Source organism: Pristis pectinata, chromosome 20 (assembly GCF_009764475.1).
Source record: "Pristis pectinata isolate sPriPec2 chromosome 20, sPriPec2.1.pri, whole genome shotgun sequence".
Classification (NCBI taxonomy): Eukaryota; Metazoa; Chordata; class Chondrichthyes; order Rhinopristiformes; family Pristidae; genus Pristis; species Pristis pectinata.
The window spans coordinates 18,329,248-18,349,723 of NC_067424.1; the positions used below are offsets into that span (position 1 = coordinate 18,329,248).

Below are 20,476 nucleotides of genomic sequence, written 5' to 3' on the forward strand. Positions count from 1 at the left end.
ATCAGCCAAAAGTTGTACTGCTATGAATGGGGTCAATGATCTTCACTGAAAAGTTAAAATAAGTAGCTTTTACTCCCACTTAAATTCATAACAATTTTACAATTTACATAATTGATTTTAAATAATGTTTTAAAAATTATTTAAGTGTTTCTAAAAATTTGATCATCAGAGAAATATGGAAATAGGGAAAGGTTTTTCTAATGGTACAAACTGCCACCAGGGCAGTCCAGCACTGGGGCCTTAGCTGGTACCTTAGATGACACTGACAGCTCACTTTATCTTACAGAATAGCCACAGCTAACAGGAAGTTAGGAGTTCCATAAGTGCAAAAGGGCAAGTGCGACAGTGAGCAACCAGCTGGAGGCAACAGCAAGGCACAGGTTGGGTCTTAGTGATCCAGTCCAAGTGTTTAGCACCTGGAGACAGCCAATGCTCACAGCTGCTGAATCCAAGATGGAGGAGTGAGCAGAATAATTTATTCTTAATGTTAAATCTTTGAAAAATTAATTTTTTTCAAAAAGTAAACAGGTGTGATTAACAGGACAATTCCCCACATTAATCATGCTGGCTAACTAATTAATTGACAACCCTGTAAAGTTAGCTAAGTATTTCATTGTGAAGGAGTCAGAAGCAAACAGCACATTTAATACTAATTTTTTTTTAAAATCAGAAATCTTTAAAACTATTCTTTGACACAGAATATGCATATGGACTTGTGAGCCAATTTAGTGTAGGTAAAGAAAGCAGACAGATGATCACAGATAAATTTTGGATCATCTTAAAAATTAAGCCTCCCAGGGAAGTTAATTACTTTAGTGGATGCTTTTTCATGTCACTAAAATCACAAATTGAGTGGCAAAATCACTATGAATGCAACATCGTGACAATGAAGGATGGTGGATGAGAACCTGGATCATCATCACCTACAGAGTTAAAGACTGAGAGCTAGGAAGTGAGATTAGCCCAAATAGCTCTCTTGGCCTAGTCTCCTTCTGTATTGAAAATTTCTATGATTCTCTCATTTCACAAGGCATACCCCTTCTAAACAAAAAATAGCGCTCGAGTTTCAAGGGAAACGACAGGTTACAAAAATATCAAAACCCATCTGGTCACCAACCACCCCCAGTCTAATTGTCTTTCAGGCTGAGAAGCAATTAAGTCCTTGAGTCACAGTTGGAACAGCTGCAGACTCAGTTTCTTCTCAAATGTCAACTTTATGGGCGTTTTCAAGCTGCATCAAGTTTACATGATGACCAGCAGTAAAACTGGCTGTCCAACCACCTATGGGGTGTACAGCTGTGAGGCAAATCTAATGCATCTTCATTGCCATTTCAAGCTGGCAAATGATCTGTAGCCAGACAAAGTAGGGACATGGATTTTATTCATTTCACAGCATGGAACTCACTGTAAACAGCAGTTTGCCAACATCTGTTAGGAGTTCTCTGCTGCATATGCTGCAAGGTCTTCATTGTCATTTGGATTTTCTTACTTGTGTCATTGAGTTGCCAAAGAGCCCTTTTTTTTTGTTAAAATGAAATTATTTTTATATTTTATCTCTGCTGTCGAACGGTAAATTTAAATGCTGAATTCTGTGAAGTTAGTGCATTTATCCTCCTTCACAGCAAACTCCATTAATCTGAAAAGCAGAAGAAAATTCTGCCATTTCATCTTCAACTCATTCTGAAGAAGGTCATTGACCTGAAACATTCTCTCTTCCAGCACCCAGCCTGCTGAATACTTTCGGTACGATTTTAATTCAGATTTCCAGCTTTTTTGATTTCCAGATGTTATAAAATAATTCATGGGCCAGATTTCCTCTCTTCAGTCAGAACTAGCATAATCTGTATAGTCAATCCATTTCATTATCTTTACTTTCAACTGTAATCTGGATTAATAGTAAGTATTTATTAACATGTTCTCAGTTCAGTGTTAGCCCATTTCAGTATCTTCCTCATTCCCATTTAAATTGATGCATGTAAAATTTGAATGGACTTTAAAAAAACTGACTTTTAGCCAGTGGTTGTATAGTGAACTGCCAGCACGTTGTTGCAGGTGGGTCAGCTCATTCCTGATTTCCACATCTGTGCATTGCCACACAGAAGTCGGGAACGAGCTGGAGATTAAATGTTGGTGCATCAACCACAGCACAGCACAAATGTACTCCTCAGCTTTACCCAGCTACGTATAACAATGACCTAATTTTTTATTCGAATAAGGTCATCAGCCTTGATTGACATTGAATGGGGTTGCCACCCCGATATTGGTCATAGAGTCATGGTCATAAAGTTATACTGCACGGAAACACGACCTTTGGGCCAACTCATCCATGACAACCAAGGTATCTTCCTGAGCTAGTCCCACTTGCCTGCATTTGGCTCATATCCCTCTGAACCTTCCTATCCGTGTACCTGTCCAAATGCCTTTAAAACATTGTAATTGTACCAACCACTACCAATTCCTCTGGCAGCTCATTCCACATACCCACTATCCTCTGTGTGAAAAACTTGCCTCTCATGCCCTCTTTCTCCTGTCACTTTGAATTTATGCCCCTAGTTTTAGACTCCCCCCACCCTGGGGAAAAGACTGACCATCCATCTGCTCTCTGTCCCTCAAGTGATAATGACCAAACCGTCATTTTTTTAAAAAAATGATGGTGGTAAGGAGATAAATGTTAGCTAGCACACCAGAATCCTTACAAAAATTGGAGAATAGGTTACTGTACAAAAAGAACAAAATCTCAGTAAATAAAAACAGGGGTCAGCCATTTAAGGGTTGACCCCTTAAACTTGGCCATAAATTCGTATGTCCTGCCAGACTCCATGATCTTCATTCCTCTCTAGTCTAAAAATGTCTCAGTCTCGAATATTCCCACTTATTTAACATTCACAACACTCTGGGGAACAAAATTCCAAAGATTCAAAACCCTCTTAGAGAAGATACTCCTCATTATCGCAATCTTGTGACAGACCTCTTTTTCTGAGAGAACGTCCTCCAGTTCTACATTCCCCGACCAGATAGAACTTTTTATGCCTCAACGAGATCACCTCTAATTTTTCTAAATTCCAGAGGGTTTAGGCCCATTCTACAATGTTCTCTGAAGTATAATAAAGTCATGTAGTATGCTGTGTTTAAATAAATAAAAATATACACTGTGGTCAAACACCAGAAAATGCCTATGGTACATGAAAATTTTATTTATAAAAATCTAGAATTCCTTTGAAAGATATTTTGAAGAACTATGGCAGCAATTTTCCTTTGCCTCTTGAAATATAGTAGTATTGAAAAAAAATCACACCGTAAGTGGTAGCTGCAGTTGTAAAAGGTTGTCATTGACATGTAAGATTAGGACCTGTGCTGCAAACAATATTTTTGTACATCAAATGGAAATTGTTGACCTGTGTCCTGGTCGTCTATTGGACTTCATAAATTACATTCTTGAGCCCATTATCTCGTATTTCACAGGTGAGACTTAATTTTAAACTGGTATTAATGAAATACCAAATTTTATCTCATGATAATAATGTTCACAATGATCTATTTGGCTTTCAATGAAATAATTAATTTCAAGACCAAGGATTTTCTTTGTATTTGCATGCTTAGACATCCATAATCAGGGTGCAAACCAACTGTGAGGCCAAAATGTGGGATTGCAACTCAAATGTATAGTTAAACTACCAGAAACAGTTGACCTATTAACTGTATATTTCTCTCTCCATGAATGCTGATGATTATTTGTGCAAGTCACGTAGAATTGAAGAAGTTGCAGTTTCCAGGCATTTCAATGTGCGATGACCAATGTACATGAATGATGCTGAAATGAGCAGAAATCTAAAACTTAAATGGTGAGAAAAGTAACACACCAATGTGGTTTTACCATTTTCTCTCAGGTTCTATTGACTTATGTCTATTTTAAAATTTGGGAATACACTTGTATGAAAGTACACTTGGCTGTAACTCCATTGGAAAAATGGGTGCCACATTGGGTATATTTTGTTTTAGATCCAACTTCTGGGTCATCCCTAAGGAGGAAACTCCAGTCTTGCATTTCTTGTGGGATTTACTGGTCACCTGCAGTTTGGTGTACTTTTACAAATTTTGCATGTACTTCAATAAAATTTCCATATATACTAAGTAAATGTTAAGTACTGTATGTGGACAGATTTGATTCAGGTGTTAAACTGCTGGGCAATGAAGCAGCAATTAAAGCAAGTTTATGGCTTGTGGAAATAATGGGAAGCATGGCTAATTCGAATGTGAGAAATAGATACTTTAGTGCCCTAAACATGGAGAAAGTTAGGATTGGAATTTCAAACTCATTATCAATTTATCCATTAAACTAGTAACTTATATGTCAGTTGCTTACCCTGAATAGAAGAGAATACAGCATCTAAGGTGGCGTATTTAAGAGGAGCAACTCATTACTTATGCGCACCAGCTGGCAAGTTTTTGTTCTTTTAGTTTCTTGCCTTCTCAGCATTGTTATCTCTGTTCTCTTCATTTGCATTTATTCATTGCCTGCCAAATCCACAGCCCTGTCGATTTTCTGCCTCCTAGAAATAACAATTTTAATCCCACCTGAATTTTATCTTTCATTAGTTATTCCTTTTTTTTTAAGGCTTTTTAAAAATTTGATGAACACCCCCATTTACTTTTTCATCTGTACTGCAGGGACTTTTCTCAGCACTTCTCACGTTGTGACATGTAATAATTTTTCAATGCAAGGCCACATGTTTTAATCATGAATCTATGAACTACCTTAGGATGGTGAGAATTACTACAGCTTCAGCTGTTCCCCCAGTTTATGTAAGGAAGACACAAGAGACTGCAGATGCTGGAATCTGAAGCAACAAACAATTTGCTGGAGGAACTCAGCAGGTCGAGCAGTATCCGTGGGGGAAACGAGTTGTTAATGTTTCATGTCGAAACCCTGCATCAGGGCATGTAATGTTAGGAACTCGACATTTCAATAAGAATATCCTTCATCTTTTTCAAACTACCTTGATATCTTGTTGTCCTGTTGGTACTAATCCGGAAATGCCCCATCTTCAAATGCCACAGACTCAGACCTGGTTAGCACTTGTTTGGAAGATCACTGCAGAATACCAGGTCCAGTATTCAACAGTATTAAATCACTGGAATATCTAAGCGGTTCCAACAGTTACAGTGGTCTTGGAAGTGAATTTGAATTTAATGATCTTGTTTGTAGTTTGTGGCTATTATTCAATTACTAGAAAAATAATGCAGGTACTTGAGCCATATTTTTCACTGGAGGAATTATGAAACAAAGCAGGCATAATAAAAGTGGTCCAGAAGGAAAAAGAAAACTGGGATACAATCTAATTTTAGTTCACCATATACTTTAATAGAAAGTGCAATCTCCTACTTACCTCCCTCCACTGTATGGTCTCAATCCCTTGCACATATAGAACACACACTGTGGAAGAAAAGGAGGCATTTAATCACAAAAAGCAAGGTAGCACAACTGAATGGAGATTGCTTTAAATATTCTACAAGTCAGCAAGCAGAAATTTACCTAGAATATCATTACAGAGATAATGTCATAAGTATACCTTGCATGCCCATCACAACAAAAGCCATTCTCAGTTTCAAGCTGGTTGAAGAATACACTACTTACCTCAGGGAAGAACACTGAAAGCAGACAGCAAAGGCTCTAAAACTGCACTGCCTTGGTTCTAGGAAGAGCCAAAGGATTTTCCTCATTTGCCTTTGTTAATCAGGGTCTCTTGGTGATCAGGGGGATCTTTTTGATAGTAATCAAAACCTTGCTCCCTGTAGAGATCAACTCACTTTAAGACCTACCAAAACAGCTTAATTTGAAAGACACCCCCATGATCAATTTCTCACTCAGGAGAACTGTCAGAATCAGAGTTCTGGAACCAGAATCCTTCACATCTAGGAGCTTCCAAAATATTACAGTGATCAATTGCCCTACATCTTATCAAGCTACCTAGGGTAAGTGCCACATCAGCAAATTAGTGTATGGGCATCAAAATATTTGTACATTCTGTCCACTGTGCCCTTTAGTTAATAAGCAATCTACCTGAACAGGTTTTTAATCACTTCCTCCCTCTTTAGTTTAGCTGCTAAGATTGTTAGCACTTTGAACTGGGGTTTAAATTCTACAAAGCTTTAAGCCTTCCTGTGCTAGCTAATCAAAGGGTAGATTGTGTTAGAATTATGTAATGCAGCAAAAATAAACATTAGTGATCTTGAGATCCATTATTTAAATTGCATAATTAATGGTCTGAAATTTAAATTTCTGTTTGTAGTTGTTAGTGATCAGACATTGCAGAAATGGGTTGTACAGAAATGGATAGATTTAAGGATTAACTAAATAAGAGCTGTAAAAACAGAGATCCATTTCCAAACATAAATCAATGAACAAGATGTGACATTTATGGGAGTAACATACACAAAAGGTCTGAATAAATATAGCTGTTTGATCAGTCATGTTTTAAGCTTGATACCATCACTGATACAATGATATCATCAGAGTGCAGATGTCCTTGAGTTCACTAATGCTATTAGAGCACGAAGGTGCTGCCACCATTTGAACTATCTCAAGTTTAAACTTTTAAATAAATTTCATCCCATCATAACAAATTATTCCCTCAGCATAACAAAGAGAGCATCAATTAATGAGCTTCTGGTAATCAAGTGATTTTAAGCTTGAAGTTTTCACAGAGATAAAGTAAGATATTAAACCTTTTTTTTCTATTAGAACTTCCCAGGAATAAATGAATATAATCTTAAAACAAGAACTAAGCCAAGTACACAAAAATGTAGAAAACCATGTAAGGTGGGTGAAGTTGACATCAGAATATCATCAAACATGCCATTCTGGATGTTCAGAAATTTTAACACGGCAATTAAGTTAATGGAAATGAAAGTCAGAAAGTATGTAGAAAGCAGTTGATCGGATGTGCCCATATTACACTGTCAGCCAAATTCATAACTCAAAGGATTAAGAAAGCACAGAGTACACAGCCACAGACAACCATAGATTGGAAACCAACAGGGGTATTTAAAAGTATTATCAGTTCTCATCTGACAAGTAACAGAGAGATGGAAATGGGGTAGGTGTAGTGATTTCAAAAACAAGTTACATCTATATTACACCTCTGTACAACTATCCCTAGACAATACACAGGTGAGTTAAACAGAATTTTACACTGAATCACAATAGCAAACTCATCACCAAACTCCGAGATGTGGGACTCAGCACGTCCCTCTGCAACTGGATCCTTGACTTTCTGACCAACAGACCGCAATCAGTGAGGATAGGCAGCAATACCTCCGGTACGATTATTCTCAACACTGGTACCCCACAAGGCTGCATCCTCAGCCCCCTACTCTACTCCCTACATACTCATGACTACGTGGCCAGATTCTACTCTAACTCCAAGTTTGCAGATGATACCGCCGTAGTAGGTCATATCTCAAATACGATAAGTAGGAGTACAGGAAGGAGATAGAGAGCTTAGATAGAGAGCATACATGGTGCCATGACAACAACCTTCCCCTCAATGTCAGCAAAACAAAAGAGCTGGTCATTGACTTCAGGAAAGGGGGCTGTGTACATGCACCTGTCTACATCAATGGTGCTGAGGTCAAGAGGGTCAAGAGCTTCAAGTTCCTAGGAGTGAACATCACCAATGGCCTGTCCTGGTCCAACCACGTAGACACCACAGACAAAAAAGCTCACTAGCGCCTCTACTTCTTCAGGAGGCTAAAGAAATTTGGCATGTTCCCTTTGACACTCAGCAACTTTTAACAACGCACCGTAGAAAGCATCCTATCTGGATACATCATGGCTTGGTATGGCAACTGCTCTGTCCAGGACCACAAGAAACTGCAGAGCGTTGTGCACACAGCCCAGCGCGTCATGGAAACCAGCCTCCCCTCCATGGACTCTGTCTATACCTCTTGCTGCCTTGGTGAAGCAGCCAGCGTAATCAAAGACCCCACCCACCCAGGTCATTTTCTCTTCTCTCCTATCAGGCAGAAGATACTGAAGCCTGAGGACACATACCACCAGGCTCAAGAACAGCTTCTATCCTGCTGTGATAAGACTATTGAAGAGTTCCCTTATACGATGAGATGGACTCTTGACCTCACGGTCTACCTTGTCTGATCTTGCACTTTATTGTCTACCTGCAATACACTTCCCTGTAGCTGTGACACTTTACTCTACATTCTGTTATTGTTTTTATTCTGTACTACCTCAATGCACTATGTATTGAATTGATCTGTACAAATGGTATGCAAGACAAGATTTTCACTGTACCTCGGTACAAGTGACAATAATAAATCAATACTAAAATGAAATAGGACAGATGACCAAACCTTAGTCAAAGAGGTAAGGGAATTCGAGAGCATGGAGGAATCTGGCATTCTGTTGAATTTTAGGATATTATAGTGACCAAGGCCAAGTAAGTTCTTTAAAACAAGGATGAAGAATTTTCAGTTGAGGTGTTGCAGGAATGGAACTAATGTAAGATAGGACACAGAAGACATGGTGTAAAGCAAAAGTACAGGCAGCCAGATTCTGGATAAGCTAAACTAAAAAATTGTATCTGGGAGACCTAAATGATAACACTGGAACAACCAAGTCTAGTGATAATGAAATATTTTAGCAGCAGAAAATTATGACTTTGTTCCCTAGCCACTCAAAGTTATTGACAGCCTCAGACTACCCAAAATTTAATTGGCAGAGCAGGCTGAATAGCCTGTTCTTTGGTGCCATCACTACATGGAATGGGGATTTAATTCTTTATGTCAAGAAAAAAATCGACAATGATAAATTGGCAGCGTCTGCAGTACTGACTCTTTGGATTTTTTGTTCATACTGCTGTATAGTAGAACCTAGCACAAGAAAGAAGCATTGGGATGATAAAATTAGGAATACTAATTTATAAAACTATTGAACAGTTGTATATATGGATCTATTCCAGTTCTGCTGGTAAGCTCCACGTTCGTCCAGCTCTGAGATTTACCCAGATTCAGAGCCCAACCAATTATGAAATTTCTCCAATTTTTTTCAGTTGAAGTAGTGCAAGAAATGAGCTCAAATAAGTTAAAAAAAAAAGAAAAGATTGTTGATCTTGTGATTTTTTTTCTTTACACACTAAACTTATGCAAGGTTTATCATGCTCAGTCAGTTTAGGTCTTTGCCCTTACTCAATTTTTTTTAGGACCGCAGTGTTTTCCCTTGAAATTATTTTGTCCGAAGGGTTATTCAGCTTTGTTACAAGATTTAACTCCTTATTCAAGCAAAAAAACTGCAGGTGATGAAAAACTGAAATGGAAACAGAAAATGCCAGCTACACTCAGCAGATCAGACACATGGCTTCTGTTGAAATGTTAACTCTATTCTCTGTCTATAGATGGTGCCTTAACTGCTGTGTGTTTTTGGCGATTTCTGCTTTAGATTTAAACCTTACTGTTTGATGCAGCCTTACAATGAACTTCTTTCAATTCCTGTTTGCATCTCAATCAATTTATAATCCATCATAAACAATAATGTCATGCTACCAAAGAGCTTACTAGCTGCAGAACCGGACACCATGACTGTAAATTAAGAATGAATATAACCTCACACTGAAGAAATCAATGTCAATTTGATAGGGGACAAGAAACTGCAGATGCAGGAACTTGGAGCAAAAAAAATGCAGGAGGAACTCAGCAGATCGGGCAGCATCTATGGAGGGAAATGGACAGTGATGTTTCAGGTAAAGATCCTTCATCTGGCCTGAAAGATAGAGGGGAGATAGCCAATACAAAGATGTGAGGGGAAGGGGTGGAGCAACAGCTGGCAAGCAATAGGTGTATCCAGGTGAGGAGGGAAGAGTGGAAATAGTGACAGAGGGTGGGAGGTGACAGGTGGAGGCAACAACGGAAAGAAAGGTAGAACATGGAACCAAATAAGGGGGGTATTGGTATTGGTATTTTATCGTCACTTGTACTGAAGTACAGTGAAAATCTTGTCTTGCATACTGATCGTTCAGGTCAATTCATTACACAGTGCAATTACATTGAGTTAGTACAGAGTGCATTGATGTAGTACAGGTAAAAACAATAACAGCAGAGTAAAGTGTCAAAGCCCCAGAGAAAGTGCAGTGCAATAAGGTGCAAGGTCACAACAAGGTAGATTGTGAGGTCAGAGTCCATCTCATCGTATAAGGGAACCGTTCAATAGCCTTATCACAGTGGGGTAGAAGCTGTCCTTAAGTCTGGTGGTACGTGGTGGGCAGATGGGAATAGTAGGGGGAGGAGATCCGGTGGAAGGAGTGTGTGGGCGATGGGCAGATGGAGTAGGTGGAGGAAGGGGGGATTCAGTGGAGGAGGAAGTGATAGGTCAGCAGGAGAGAGAAAAGGGACAGGAGGGGGAGCAGGTTATGTGAAACTGGAGAATCCAAATGGTCATGCCATTGGGTTGTAGACTACCCAGGTGGAATAGGAGGTGCTGTTCCTCAAGTTTGCATTGAGCCTCACCCCGACAGTGGAGGCGGCCAAGGACAGACAGGCTGGTGTGGGAATGGGGACGGGAGTTAAAATTGCTAGCAAACAGGAGCTCCAGAAGGTCATTATGGATGAAGCACAGGTGCTCAGCAAAGCAGTTGCCGAATCTGCCTTCGTCACACCAGTGTAGAGGAGGCCACATCGAGAGCACCAAATGCAATAAACAAGGTTGGAGGAGATAAATGTGAACTACTGCCTCCCCGGAATAACTGTTTAGGGCCCTGAACGGTGGTGAGGGAGGAGGTGCAGGGACAGGTGTTACACCTCTTACAGTTGCATAGGAAAGTTCCTGTGGAGGGAGAGGGATGAGTGAACCAGGGAGTCACTGAGAGAGAGGTCCCTGTGGAAAGGGGAAGATGTGACTGGTGGTGGGGTCCCGTTGTAACTGGCGGAAATGTTGAAGAATGATGTGCTGGATGCGTAGGCTGGTGGAGAGAGAGGTAAGCACCATCCCTGTTGTTTTGGGGAAGCTGGGGTAAGAGCAGAAGTGCAAGAAATAGAGGAGATGTGCACGAGGGCTCCATCAACCACAGTGCGGTGGGGAGGGGGGTGCATTTTCTGATAAAGGAGGACACCTCAGATGTTCTGGTGTGGAAGGCCTCATCTCGAGAACAGATGTGGCAGAGACAGAGGCCTTCAGGAACTCGGAGTCATTTTAATTCCCCTCCCAATTCCCGCACTTTCCTGTCTGTCTTCAGCTCCTCCACTGCCAGGGTAAGGCTCAATGCAGCACCTCACACTCCACCTGGGCAGTTTACAACTCGATGGCTTGAACATTGAATTCACCAATGTCAGGTAACCTGCTCCCCATCTGTCCCTTTTCTCTCTCCTCCTGATCTATCCAGTTCCTCCTACACTGATCCCACCCCACAATCACCCAGCCTCTGTCATAGAACAATACAGCACAGTACGGGCCCTTTGGCCCAACATGTTGTGCTGACCTATACAAATCTTATCCCCATTCAATCTATCCCCCTCTCTGCTCCACCTCCCATAATCCTCTATTTTTCTTTCGTCCATGCGTCTATCTAATAGTCTCTTAAATGACTCTATTATATTGGCTCATACCACCACCCCCGGCAGTGCATTCCAGGCACCCACCACTCTCTGTGTAAAAAACCTACCTCTGACATCTTCCCTGAACTTTCCTCCACACACCTTAAATGGGTGAGCTCTAGTATTGACCATTGCCACTCTGTGGAAAAGATGCTGGCTGTCTATGCCTCTCATAACCTCTATCAATTCTCTTGTCATCCTCCAACGCTCCAAAGAAAAAATCCCTAACTCGCTCAACCTCTCCTCATAAGACATGCTCTCCAACCCAGGTAGCATCCTTGTAAATTTCCTCTGCATCCTCTCTAAAGCTTCCACATCCTTCCTCTAATGTGGTGACCAGAACTGAACACAATATTCCAAGTGTGGTCTAACCAGAGATTTATAGAGCTGCAACATTACCCCTCGGCTCTTGAACTCAATCCCCTGGCTAATGAAGGCCAGCATGCCATACACCTTCTCAATTGCCCAATCCACTTGTGAGGCAACTTTGAAGGATCTATGCATTTGGACCCCAAGATCTCTCTGTTCCTCCACACTGCTAAGAATCCTCCCATTAACCATGTATTCTGCCTTCAAGTTCGTTCTTCCAAAGTGTATCACTTCACACTTCTCCGGATTGAACTCCATCTGCCACTTCTCCGCCCAGCTCTGCATCCTGTCTCAATCCCATTGCAACCTACAACAAGCTTCTTCGCTTTCTACTACACCACCAATCTTCGTATCATCTGCAAATTTACCAACCCATCCTTCCACTTCCTCATCCAAACCATTTATAAAAATCACAAAGAGCAGGGGTCCCAGAACAGATCCCTGCAGAACACCACTAATCACCGACCTCCAGGTTGAATACTGCCCTTCTACAACCACCCTCTGCCTTCTGTGGGCAAGCCAATTTCAAATCCATACAGCCAATTTTCCATGGATCCCACACCTCATGACTTTCTGAATGAGCCGTCCATGGGGAACCTTGTCAAACGCCTTGCTAAAATCCATATATACCACATCAATGGCACTACCTTCATCAACTTGCCTTATCACTTCCTCAAAAAACTATTAAGCTCGCAAGGCACGACCTACCCTTCACAAAGCCATGTTGACTGTCTCTAATAAGACCATCCTTCTCCAAATGCTCATAAATCCTGTTCCGAAGAACCCTCTCCTATCAAGCTATTTCCACTCTTCTCTATCTGCCTATCACCTAGATACACCTATCACCTGCCAGCTCTTGCTCCACCCCTTCCCTTCACTTTTTTATACTGACTATCTCCCCTCTATTTTTCAGTCCAGATGAAGGGCCCCAATCCAAAACATCAACTATCCATTTCTCTCCACAGATGCTACCTGATCCACTGAATTCCTCCAGAAATTTGTTTTTTTTTGCTCAATTTAATAGGGTCAAGAAGTTATTTTAAACTGTTTATGCGCTAAGCAAAAACTGCACATTTGAACCAATTTAAAGACATGTAATTTCTTGGCAGTATAAACAAGTTTATGGACAAAAAAACTCAGGTCACATGCCTTCAGTCCCTTTCTCTCCAACCATGAGTGCTGCAACTAGTAAAGCTGCTGCCTCACAGGTCAGTGAGGCAGCTTCAACCCTGACCCCCAGCGCTGTGTGGAGTTTGCACATTCTCTCTGGGACTGCATGGGTTACCCCTGATAGTCCAGTTTCCTCCCACTTCCCAAATTGTCCACTGTAAATTGCCTCTTATGCAGAGATGAGTGATAGAATCATGGGGGGAGGGGCAGTGTGGTGGAGTTTATGGGGATGTCGGAAGAATAAAATGGGTTAGGGTATGATTAGTTTGTCATGCTTAATTGGTCAGTGTGGACTGATGGACCTGTTTCCATGTTGTATCTCTCTATGATTCTGTGAGTCAATGTCACATTGAAAATATCTGCCCTAATATCTTTGTTTTTTTCCTCACTCAGGAGATTATTCCAAATATTTATTGCCCTTTGAGTAATGTTTTTCTTCCTATTTACAGGATTTATCTTTTACAAGCATGACTGACCTTAAAGTTATAAGGTGTGCTCACTTTATCAATGACATTTAATATTTTATATTACTCAATAAAATTGCTCCTTAATTTTATTTTTTCTAGCCTGTAGCTTTTTTACTGGACATTGGAGTAAGACCAATATAGAGGACTTCATTTACAATGAGATAACATATCACAGAAACCTTTGTTCAATAAAATAGCCAACAGTATATAGCATATGTATCTTATGTAATATTAGGTGTGTGCCCCTTTAAAAAAAGTGAAGCATGTGTGAAGTGAACTGAGCAGAATCAGTTTACCTGGGGTGCAGCTACACAGAGAAAAGATGTCTCTCTGCAAATACCTTTGTTTAGAAAATCACTCTTAGTTTCATTTCTTAGTTGTCATCCAGTACCATAACAAGTTAATGGAATAGACACTGAAACAAGGTGTCAGAAGTGCCGATTAAGGAAATTATGGAATTTAGACACCACACCCAAATCTGAATCCCAAAAGCCAGGCAGGACACATCTTGTGTGTTAATTCATGGAAGTGTGCCAAGGCACAGCAAGCTGTGTAATTCAGTGGAGGTGGTGTATTATGGAATCATCAAGATGTCTAAGCCATTGCATTTCCAGGGCAGCAACCTGCCTAAAGAATGGAATCAATGGAAGGAAGAGCTTATATTGAGCTGGTAATAGCAGATAAGTCAACAGATGAAAGTTTTTATTATATCTTATTGGTCACAAGGGGGAGAAAACTATCATACCATAAAGCTCTCAAGCGAGACTCTAGAGAATGCATCAGTTGCATTCAAAACACATTACAACACCCCTATAAATAAAAGAGTTGACCAGGAGCAGGGAGAACCTTTTAATACTTCCTGAACTTGGGCAACACTTTTAGCAGATAATTGCAGTTTTGCAGATTTGAAGTATTCAATTATCAAAGAATGGATGATTCATGGAATGTGGGAGTCTGTCCTGAGGGATTGGCTCCCTTGTACATTCTCCCTGTGACTGAGTGGGTTTCCTCCCTCATTCCAAAGACGAACGGGTTAGTAGGTTAACATGGGCGTAATTGGGCGGCACTGGCTTGTTGGGCCAGAAGGGCCTGTTACCGTGTTGTATAAGTTTAAAAAGAATCATAAATTGAATAGTCAATTATACTTTCACAATACTTCTCTTTGCTGAAGCTGCTCTTGATATCATAAGTAAAATACTGAACAAGAAGAATGCACTGATTGCAATCTTCCTATTGTTTTGCTGGATTACCATAAGCAGATTCAAATATGACTCATACACAAAGGAAGAATACAAATGTTACTGTTTAGTTTTCAATTTAAAGATTTTCAGAGGCCAGCTTTTGAAGTTGCTTCAGCAAGCATCAATGCCCATGGATGAATTGTAAATTAGGGAGGGTGGTGAAATTTAAATATTTCAGGAAACAAGGGAGTTTATTGGTACACTAGTAATCAGGCAGAATTGAGCATCTCTTGCCTTTGTTTTTAATATATTAATCATGCTTCCCACCAGATCCAATAAAACTGAAAATATCAATTTAGGCTTACTTTCCAGTTTCGGATTTCTGACAACTAATCCCTTGGCTGACAGAATGGGTCCTTGTTTGTTCAAGGTTTGTTTAGGCATGAGGTGCTCGGTTCACCTGTGTGATAATTTTTTTTTCCACATTTTTTGTATAATTGGTTTTTTTCCTCTCATGGAGATACTTTTTGAAGACTACTTATAATTCCTTCTATGAGATCTAGATAAAACCATATTTAGACTATATGAAACTTCCTATTCAAACTGTCCTTTATCCCATGAACATCTTATATATAGCAGCATGCTCTCAGTGTAATTTACAGCTTATATTTTCATTTTAAGGATTTTAACTTTGTTTCCAACCATGCCACATTTTGAAACTATTCCGATGATTTGATTTAATGAGTATAGGATCAGCCACTTACTTTGAATTTGTATTAAAGCAGTTTTTCAACTACTGAAGGAGATTGAATAATAGAATACAGAACAGTACAGCACAGGAACAGGCCCTTCGGCCCACAATGTTGTACTGAACCAATTACATTAGTAATAAGATACCCAACTAAACTAATCCCTTCTGCCTACACAATGTCCATATCCTACCATTTCCCTCACATTCATGTGCCTATCTAAGAGCTTCTTGAACGCCCCTATCATATCCACCACCACCCCAGGCAGCGCATTCCAGGCACCCACCACTCTCTGTGTAAAAAAAAACTTGCCCCACACGTCTCCTTTGAACTTACCCCCTATCACCTTAAATGCATGCCCTCTGGTGTTAGACACTTCAACCCTGGGGAAAAGATACTGGCTGCCTACTCTGTCTATGGCTCTCATAATCTTATAACCTCAGCCTCCGCCACTCCAGGGAGAACAACCCAAGTTTGTCCAACCTATTCTCACAGCACATGCCCTCTAATCCAAGCAGCATCCTGGTAAACTTCTTCTGCACCCTCTCCAAAGCCTCGACATCCTTCCTATAATAGGGCAACCAGACTTGAATGCAATGCTCCGGATGCAGCCTAACTAAAGTTTTATAAAGCTGCAGCATAACTTCCTGACTCTTGTCCCTCACTGTTCTACCCAATCCTACCACCACAACCACACAACCCCGCAATGCAAAGCACCTTCCCACCCCACCTTTCCTGTCCTGGCTTGATAATGCAATCATACATGCTACTTGAGGGAATCTATCAACTAAAGCACATTATTTGAACACTACTGAGTGCATAAAAAATATCCTTCACATTGATTCAAAAGCACTCCTACTGTGAATCACAATGAATAAGAATCTTGGTACTCACATGGGTCAGACTTTGAGAACGTATCTTTATCCAGTAGGTTCCTGTAGAAAATAAAAATCAGATCACATTTCCTGGAAAACAGTCAAGTTTACAATTATAGACTGTGATGAAAAAAAATTGTTTTCCAAGCACCAAGAGTGTTAAAATTCTATTGAGTGTGATGTTACTTCTCATCACTTATACAAAGCCAATTATTTGAAGGCAATCATAATTTAGCAAACTGAATTCTGAATATTTTCCTTCAAGTTGTCTTTAAATGCACCTTCTCCTCCCTCTTGACCCTCTTAGATTTCCCCTGCTTATGTCCACAAACATGTTGGTTCTTGACCTCTGGAATGTCACAGCATCCAATTTAGGATCAGAAGTACAGAAGTCTGAACCGTCGGTTTATCCACAGAATTTCTTTCTATCCTGATGAATATGTTAAATGATTATCCCATGATCGGAGCTCAGCATGACACAAAATTATGAAGCCAGCATTATGCTTTATACACATTATAACATATTTCCACTTGAACTGGTACAATGCAGACAAATGAAAGAGGCAATAACTATAACCACCCTTGATATAAATTACACAGTGTAAAAAAAAAGTCCAGTTCTGTTACTGGGACAAGCTAGAATATTCCTTTTTTTGTACCTTTAATGTACTACGTTGCACTTTTGATTCTAAAGAATTTGAAAATATATTTTTTGAGTAATAGCAGTTATGAAGGAAGCCCTTACAACTGACTGAGCTGCACTTCTTCAACTGTGAATAATTGGCATCTTGGGAGAGATGGGCAGTCATCAGTTCTTTCATCTTTCCACATTTATAAACAGTCTGCTGCCAGTGTCTTGGACGATAAACTACAAAGTGGGTGTTTTTAAGACTTAGTGTCCTATCTTTCTAGAGTGGAGCTAATAATTTACTGATACACTATAACATTGCGAGTTCCAAAGCATATGGTATTATTAATCAATTAAACTGTTGAAGAATGTCAGTTCTTAATAATACATTTTAAAACTAAGATATAGGTAGCTATGTCTTTTTAAATTTGATTGCATCACCAAATTTACCACATACCAAAATGTAATTACAGTACAATGCACCACAGGTGACATGACAGTGAAACCTATGAATTAAGAGAACGTTTTAAATATATTAATACCCAACTCAACTAAAGGAGAATAAAAACCCACCTCTGCCTTAATGTTCCTCAGAGAGTCAATCCAGACCTCAGGCACTACAAGACTTTGAACCCATTTCAAAAAATAAATCTTCTTTCAAATTTCATGGGATATTTAAGAGATAAGTACTAATTAGAACACTTTTAATATAATTGCTGTACTTTTTTTTGAATGACCAGAGCAGAAGAATGACCTTTAGTGTGTTATTTTATTTATAATATAGAATAAGAAAGACAATATCCAACAAACTCACTTTAATTTTAAATTATAAAGCATCATTTTTGAAACTGGTAAAATAACGTGAACATAATTTTGCAGGTATGAAATTGATACATTAGTTTTAGTTCATTTTAACTTAAGACAGTTTCACCCAATATTTTGAGCATACACCATGCACACAAATTACTTATTTAACCTTAAATGTTCAGTTCCTATAAAAGTGGATGTTTACAACTCTGATTATAATCAGTGCGACTACCAAAGGGTTAACACATCAATATTTCAAACATCATCACAGGTGTTTTAAAACCCTGTATTGGATTGAATTATTGATTGAAAACTTGGACCTTACTTATATTCAGTCAGAAGAAGAACATTTTCTCATGATGCACAGCAATCAGCAACATTCTGAATTCCACAGATAATGGAGCAATCCAAGCCTGCTTGCTGAAAGACCTGTGCATGACCCACCCGCCTCTATCGCTAAATTTCGCCCCTCCCCCACCTGGCTCCTTCTGCTCCTCAATCCCTCACCCTTCCTTGGTCCACCTATCACCCATTTGCCCCTGTCTCAGCACTCCCCTCCTCAACTCTTTATAGTGGCTACCTTCTCTCTCCACTCTCAGTCCTGATGCGAAACATCAACAATTCCTTCTCCCCCCCCCCCCCCCCACAGATGCTGTTCAACCCACTAAGTTCCTCCAGCAGATTGTTTTCTACTTCAGATTCCAGCATCTGCAGTTTCTTGTATCTTACATTAATGGATCCAGGGAGTGAAAACACCTAATACAGAACAGAAAACTTAAATATCTGTTCTGGACTCGTATCCACTGCAGACAAATGACCAAATTGTCTCATTTAAGTTAATGTACTTCCATGATCACTGAGCAATTTTTGTAGGCTGTTTATGTGACCTGTTCAGTTGTAGTTAATTCCCAGTATTACTGCTCTCAGCTAGCAACAGAAAATGCTGCAAACACTCAGCATATCAGCCAACATCTGTGGAAAGAGAGGGAGACCGAGAACATTTTAGGTCATTCATTCAAGATCAGATGGCCTGAAACATTAATTCTGTCCCTTTTTCCACAAATGCTCCCACATAAATATTTCAGATTTCTAATGTATGCAGATTTTTTCCACCTTTCAGTTAGTGTTCTCAGCCAAGTCAATTTAGACATGTTTCAATTGGTCTCAAGACTAGAAAAGGAGGAGGAAATTCAGTTTTGATCCTTCCTGTTGATAGTTATTGAAAGATTCCTACTAAATATGTGCAAGTGGCCCTGGTTATGATGAGCCCTTTAGTTTAATAATCTGTTAATAGGCAAACTGACTTCATGAATAACAGCCACTTCGGTGAGGAATTCATGTTTTACCGGCACCAGAGGGCCTATATTGTATTTACGAGTTAGCTGCTTCCAAAGAGGATGCAATGGATGAATATGACAAAAGAATACCAAATAGAAAAAGGGTTCTTAAAATGTTTCGTGATATATTTTGCGTAAATATTTATGCCTGGGATTTGTCAAGCATGAAAACCTTGTCATTAATTTCAGAAGAGCATCTCTTCATAATAAACAACATGTTTTTTTCCACTTAGTAAACAAGTCAGCATGTGGCTTCTCTCACTAAGAGTGCCAATTTGTGCTCAATCACAGACAGTTTTACACTGTTATCCTGTGACCCCACATCAATGAGCAATATATTTTCGACTGATGAAATTCAGAGAAAGAACCATGCAGTTTCTATTGAAGGAAAGCATGTAGGTCATCTGTCTAGATTGGAATTACATCTGTTTTCCTGAGGTGAAAAAAACATGCCAACCAGTCATGGCATCCAGTCCCTCTTTCCACCTGCTAATAGCTGAAACGTTGTGCATTGTTAAGACTTCAGGCCTTCATTAATGGTTTGCATTTTCTATTGATGGCTTTAAACTCCTGAGGAAAAGAATTCCACAAAATACATTCCAAAATGTGCTTTGGTACTCAACATGTTCATCAATAAATCCTGGTCCACTACCTTCTATATAGGTGATATTTATCCCAACCCAGCAGTGTAAATTTGTTGATCTTTATGTAGTTTAATCTACCTAGGGTGTTGCCATGAGATTTTGTGCTTTTCCCTCTGTTTGAACAGGGTCTTGGTTATGACTAAAATGTGCTCCAAACATTTTATTAGGACAACCCCCCAATTGGCATTAATCTTCCCCACACCTTCCTGGCTGATCACGACTCAGAAGTAGCTTGTTTCTTTCCCACCCTGATCTTGAAGTCACCAAGGAGGAACTGTTTGTCTCCCACTGGGATTTGGACCAAGGTTGTTTAGAGTTCAGTGTAGAAGTCCTCCTTGACCTCATGCATGGCTTCCAGAGTTGGGGTTCATGATGCATTGGAGTGAGCCAAAGGACTACGAGGCATTCACCTATGTCACAGGGAAAGTCACTGTGACACCAGATGGCAAAACCCACACTTCATAAGATGGTGTCTGTCTTCTGTCTGTCCCTCCAGAAGATGTACCCACCACATTGTACTTTGAGCCGGCCATCTCCTTCACATCATGTCTCAAACAGGGTAAAATGATGCTTGATGGTTGGCATGGAAGCAGTGAACTGAAGGGACTGTTTCCATGTTACATGACTGTACAACTCCCTAACTAAATTATT

The 20,476-nt window shown here is 39.8% G+C and overlaps 1 protein-coding gene across 2 annotated transcripts in view; it reads right to left on the reverse strand.

Moving 5' to 3' along the window:
• Positions 1-20,476, reverse strand: part of LOC127580786 (copine-8-like) — a 440,180-nt gene that overhangs the window by 371,838 nt on the left and 47,866 nt on the right. For both annotated transcript variants that reach the window (XM_052034666.1, XM_052034665.1), the window contains exons 2-3: positions 16,429-16,469; positions 5,388-5,434 (exon numbers count right to left, since the gene is read on the reverse strand). In XM_052034666.1, coding sequence (XP_051890626.1) covers positions 5,388-5,434; positions 16,429-16,469 — 88 coding nt within the window. The remainder of the gene's footprint in view (positions 1-5,387; positions 5,435-16,428; positions 16,470-20,476) is intronic.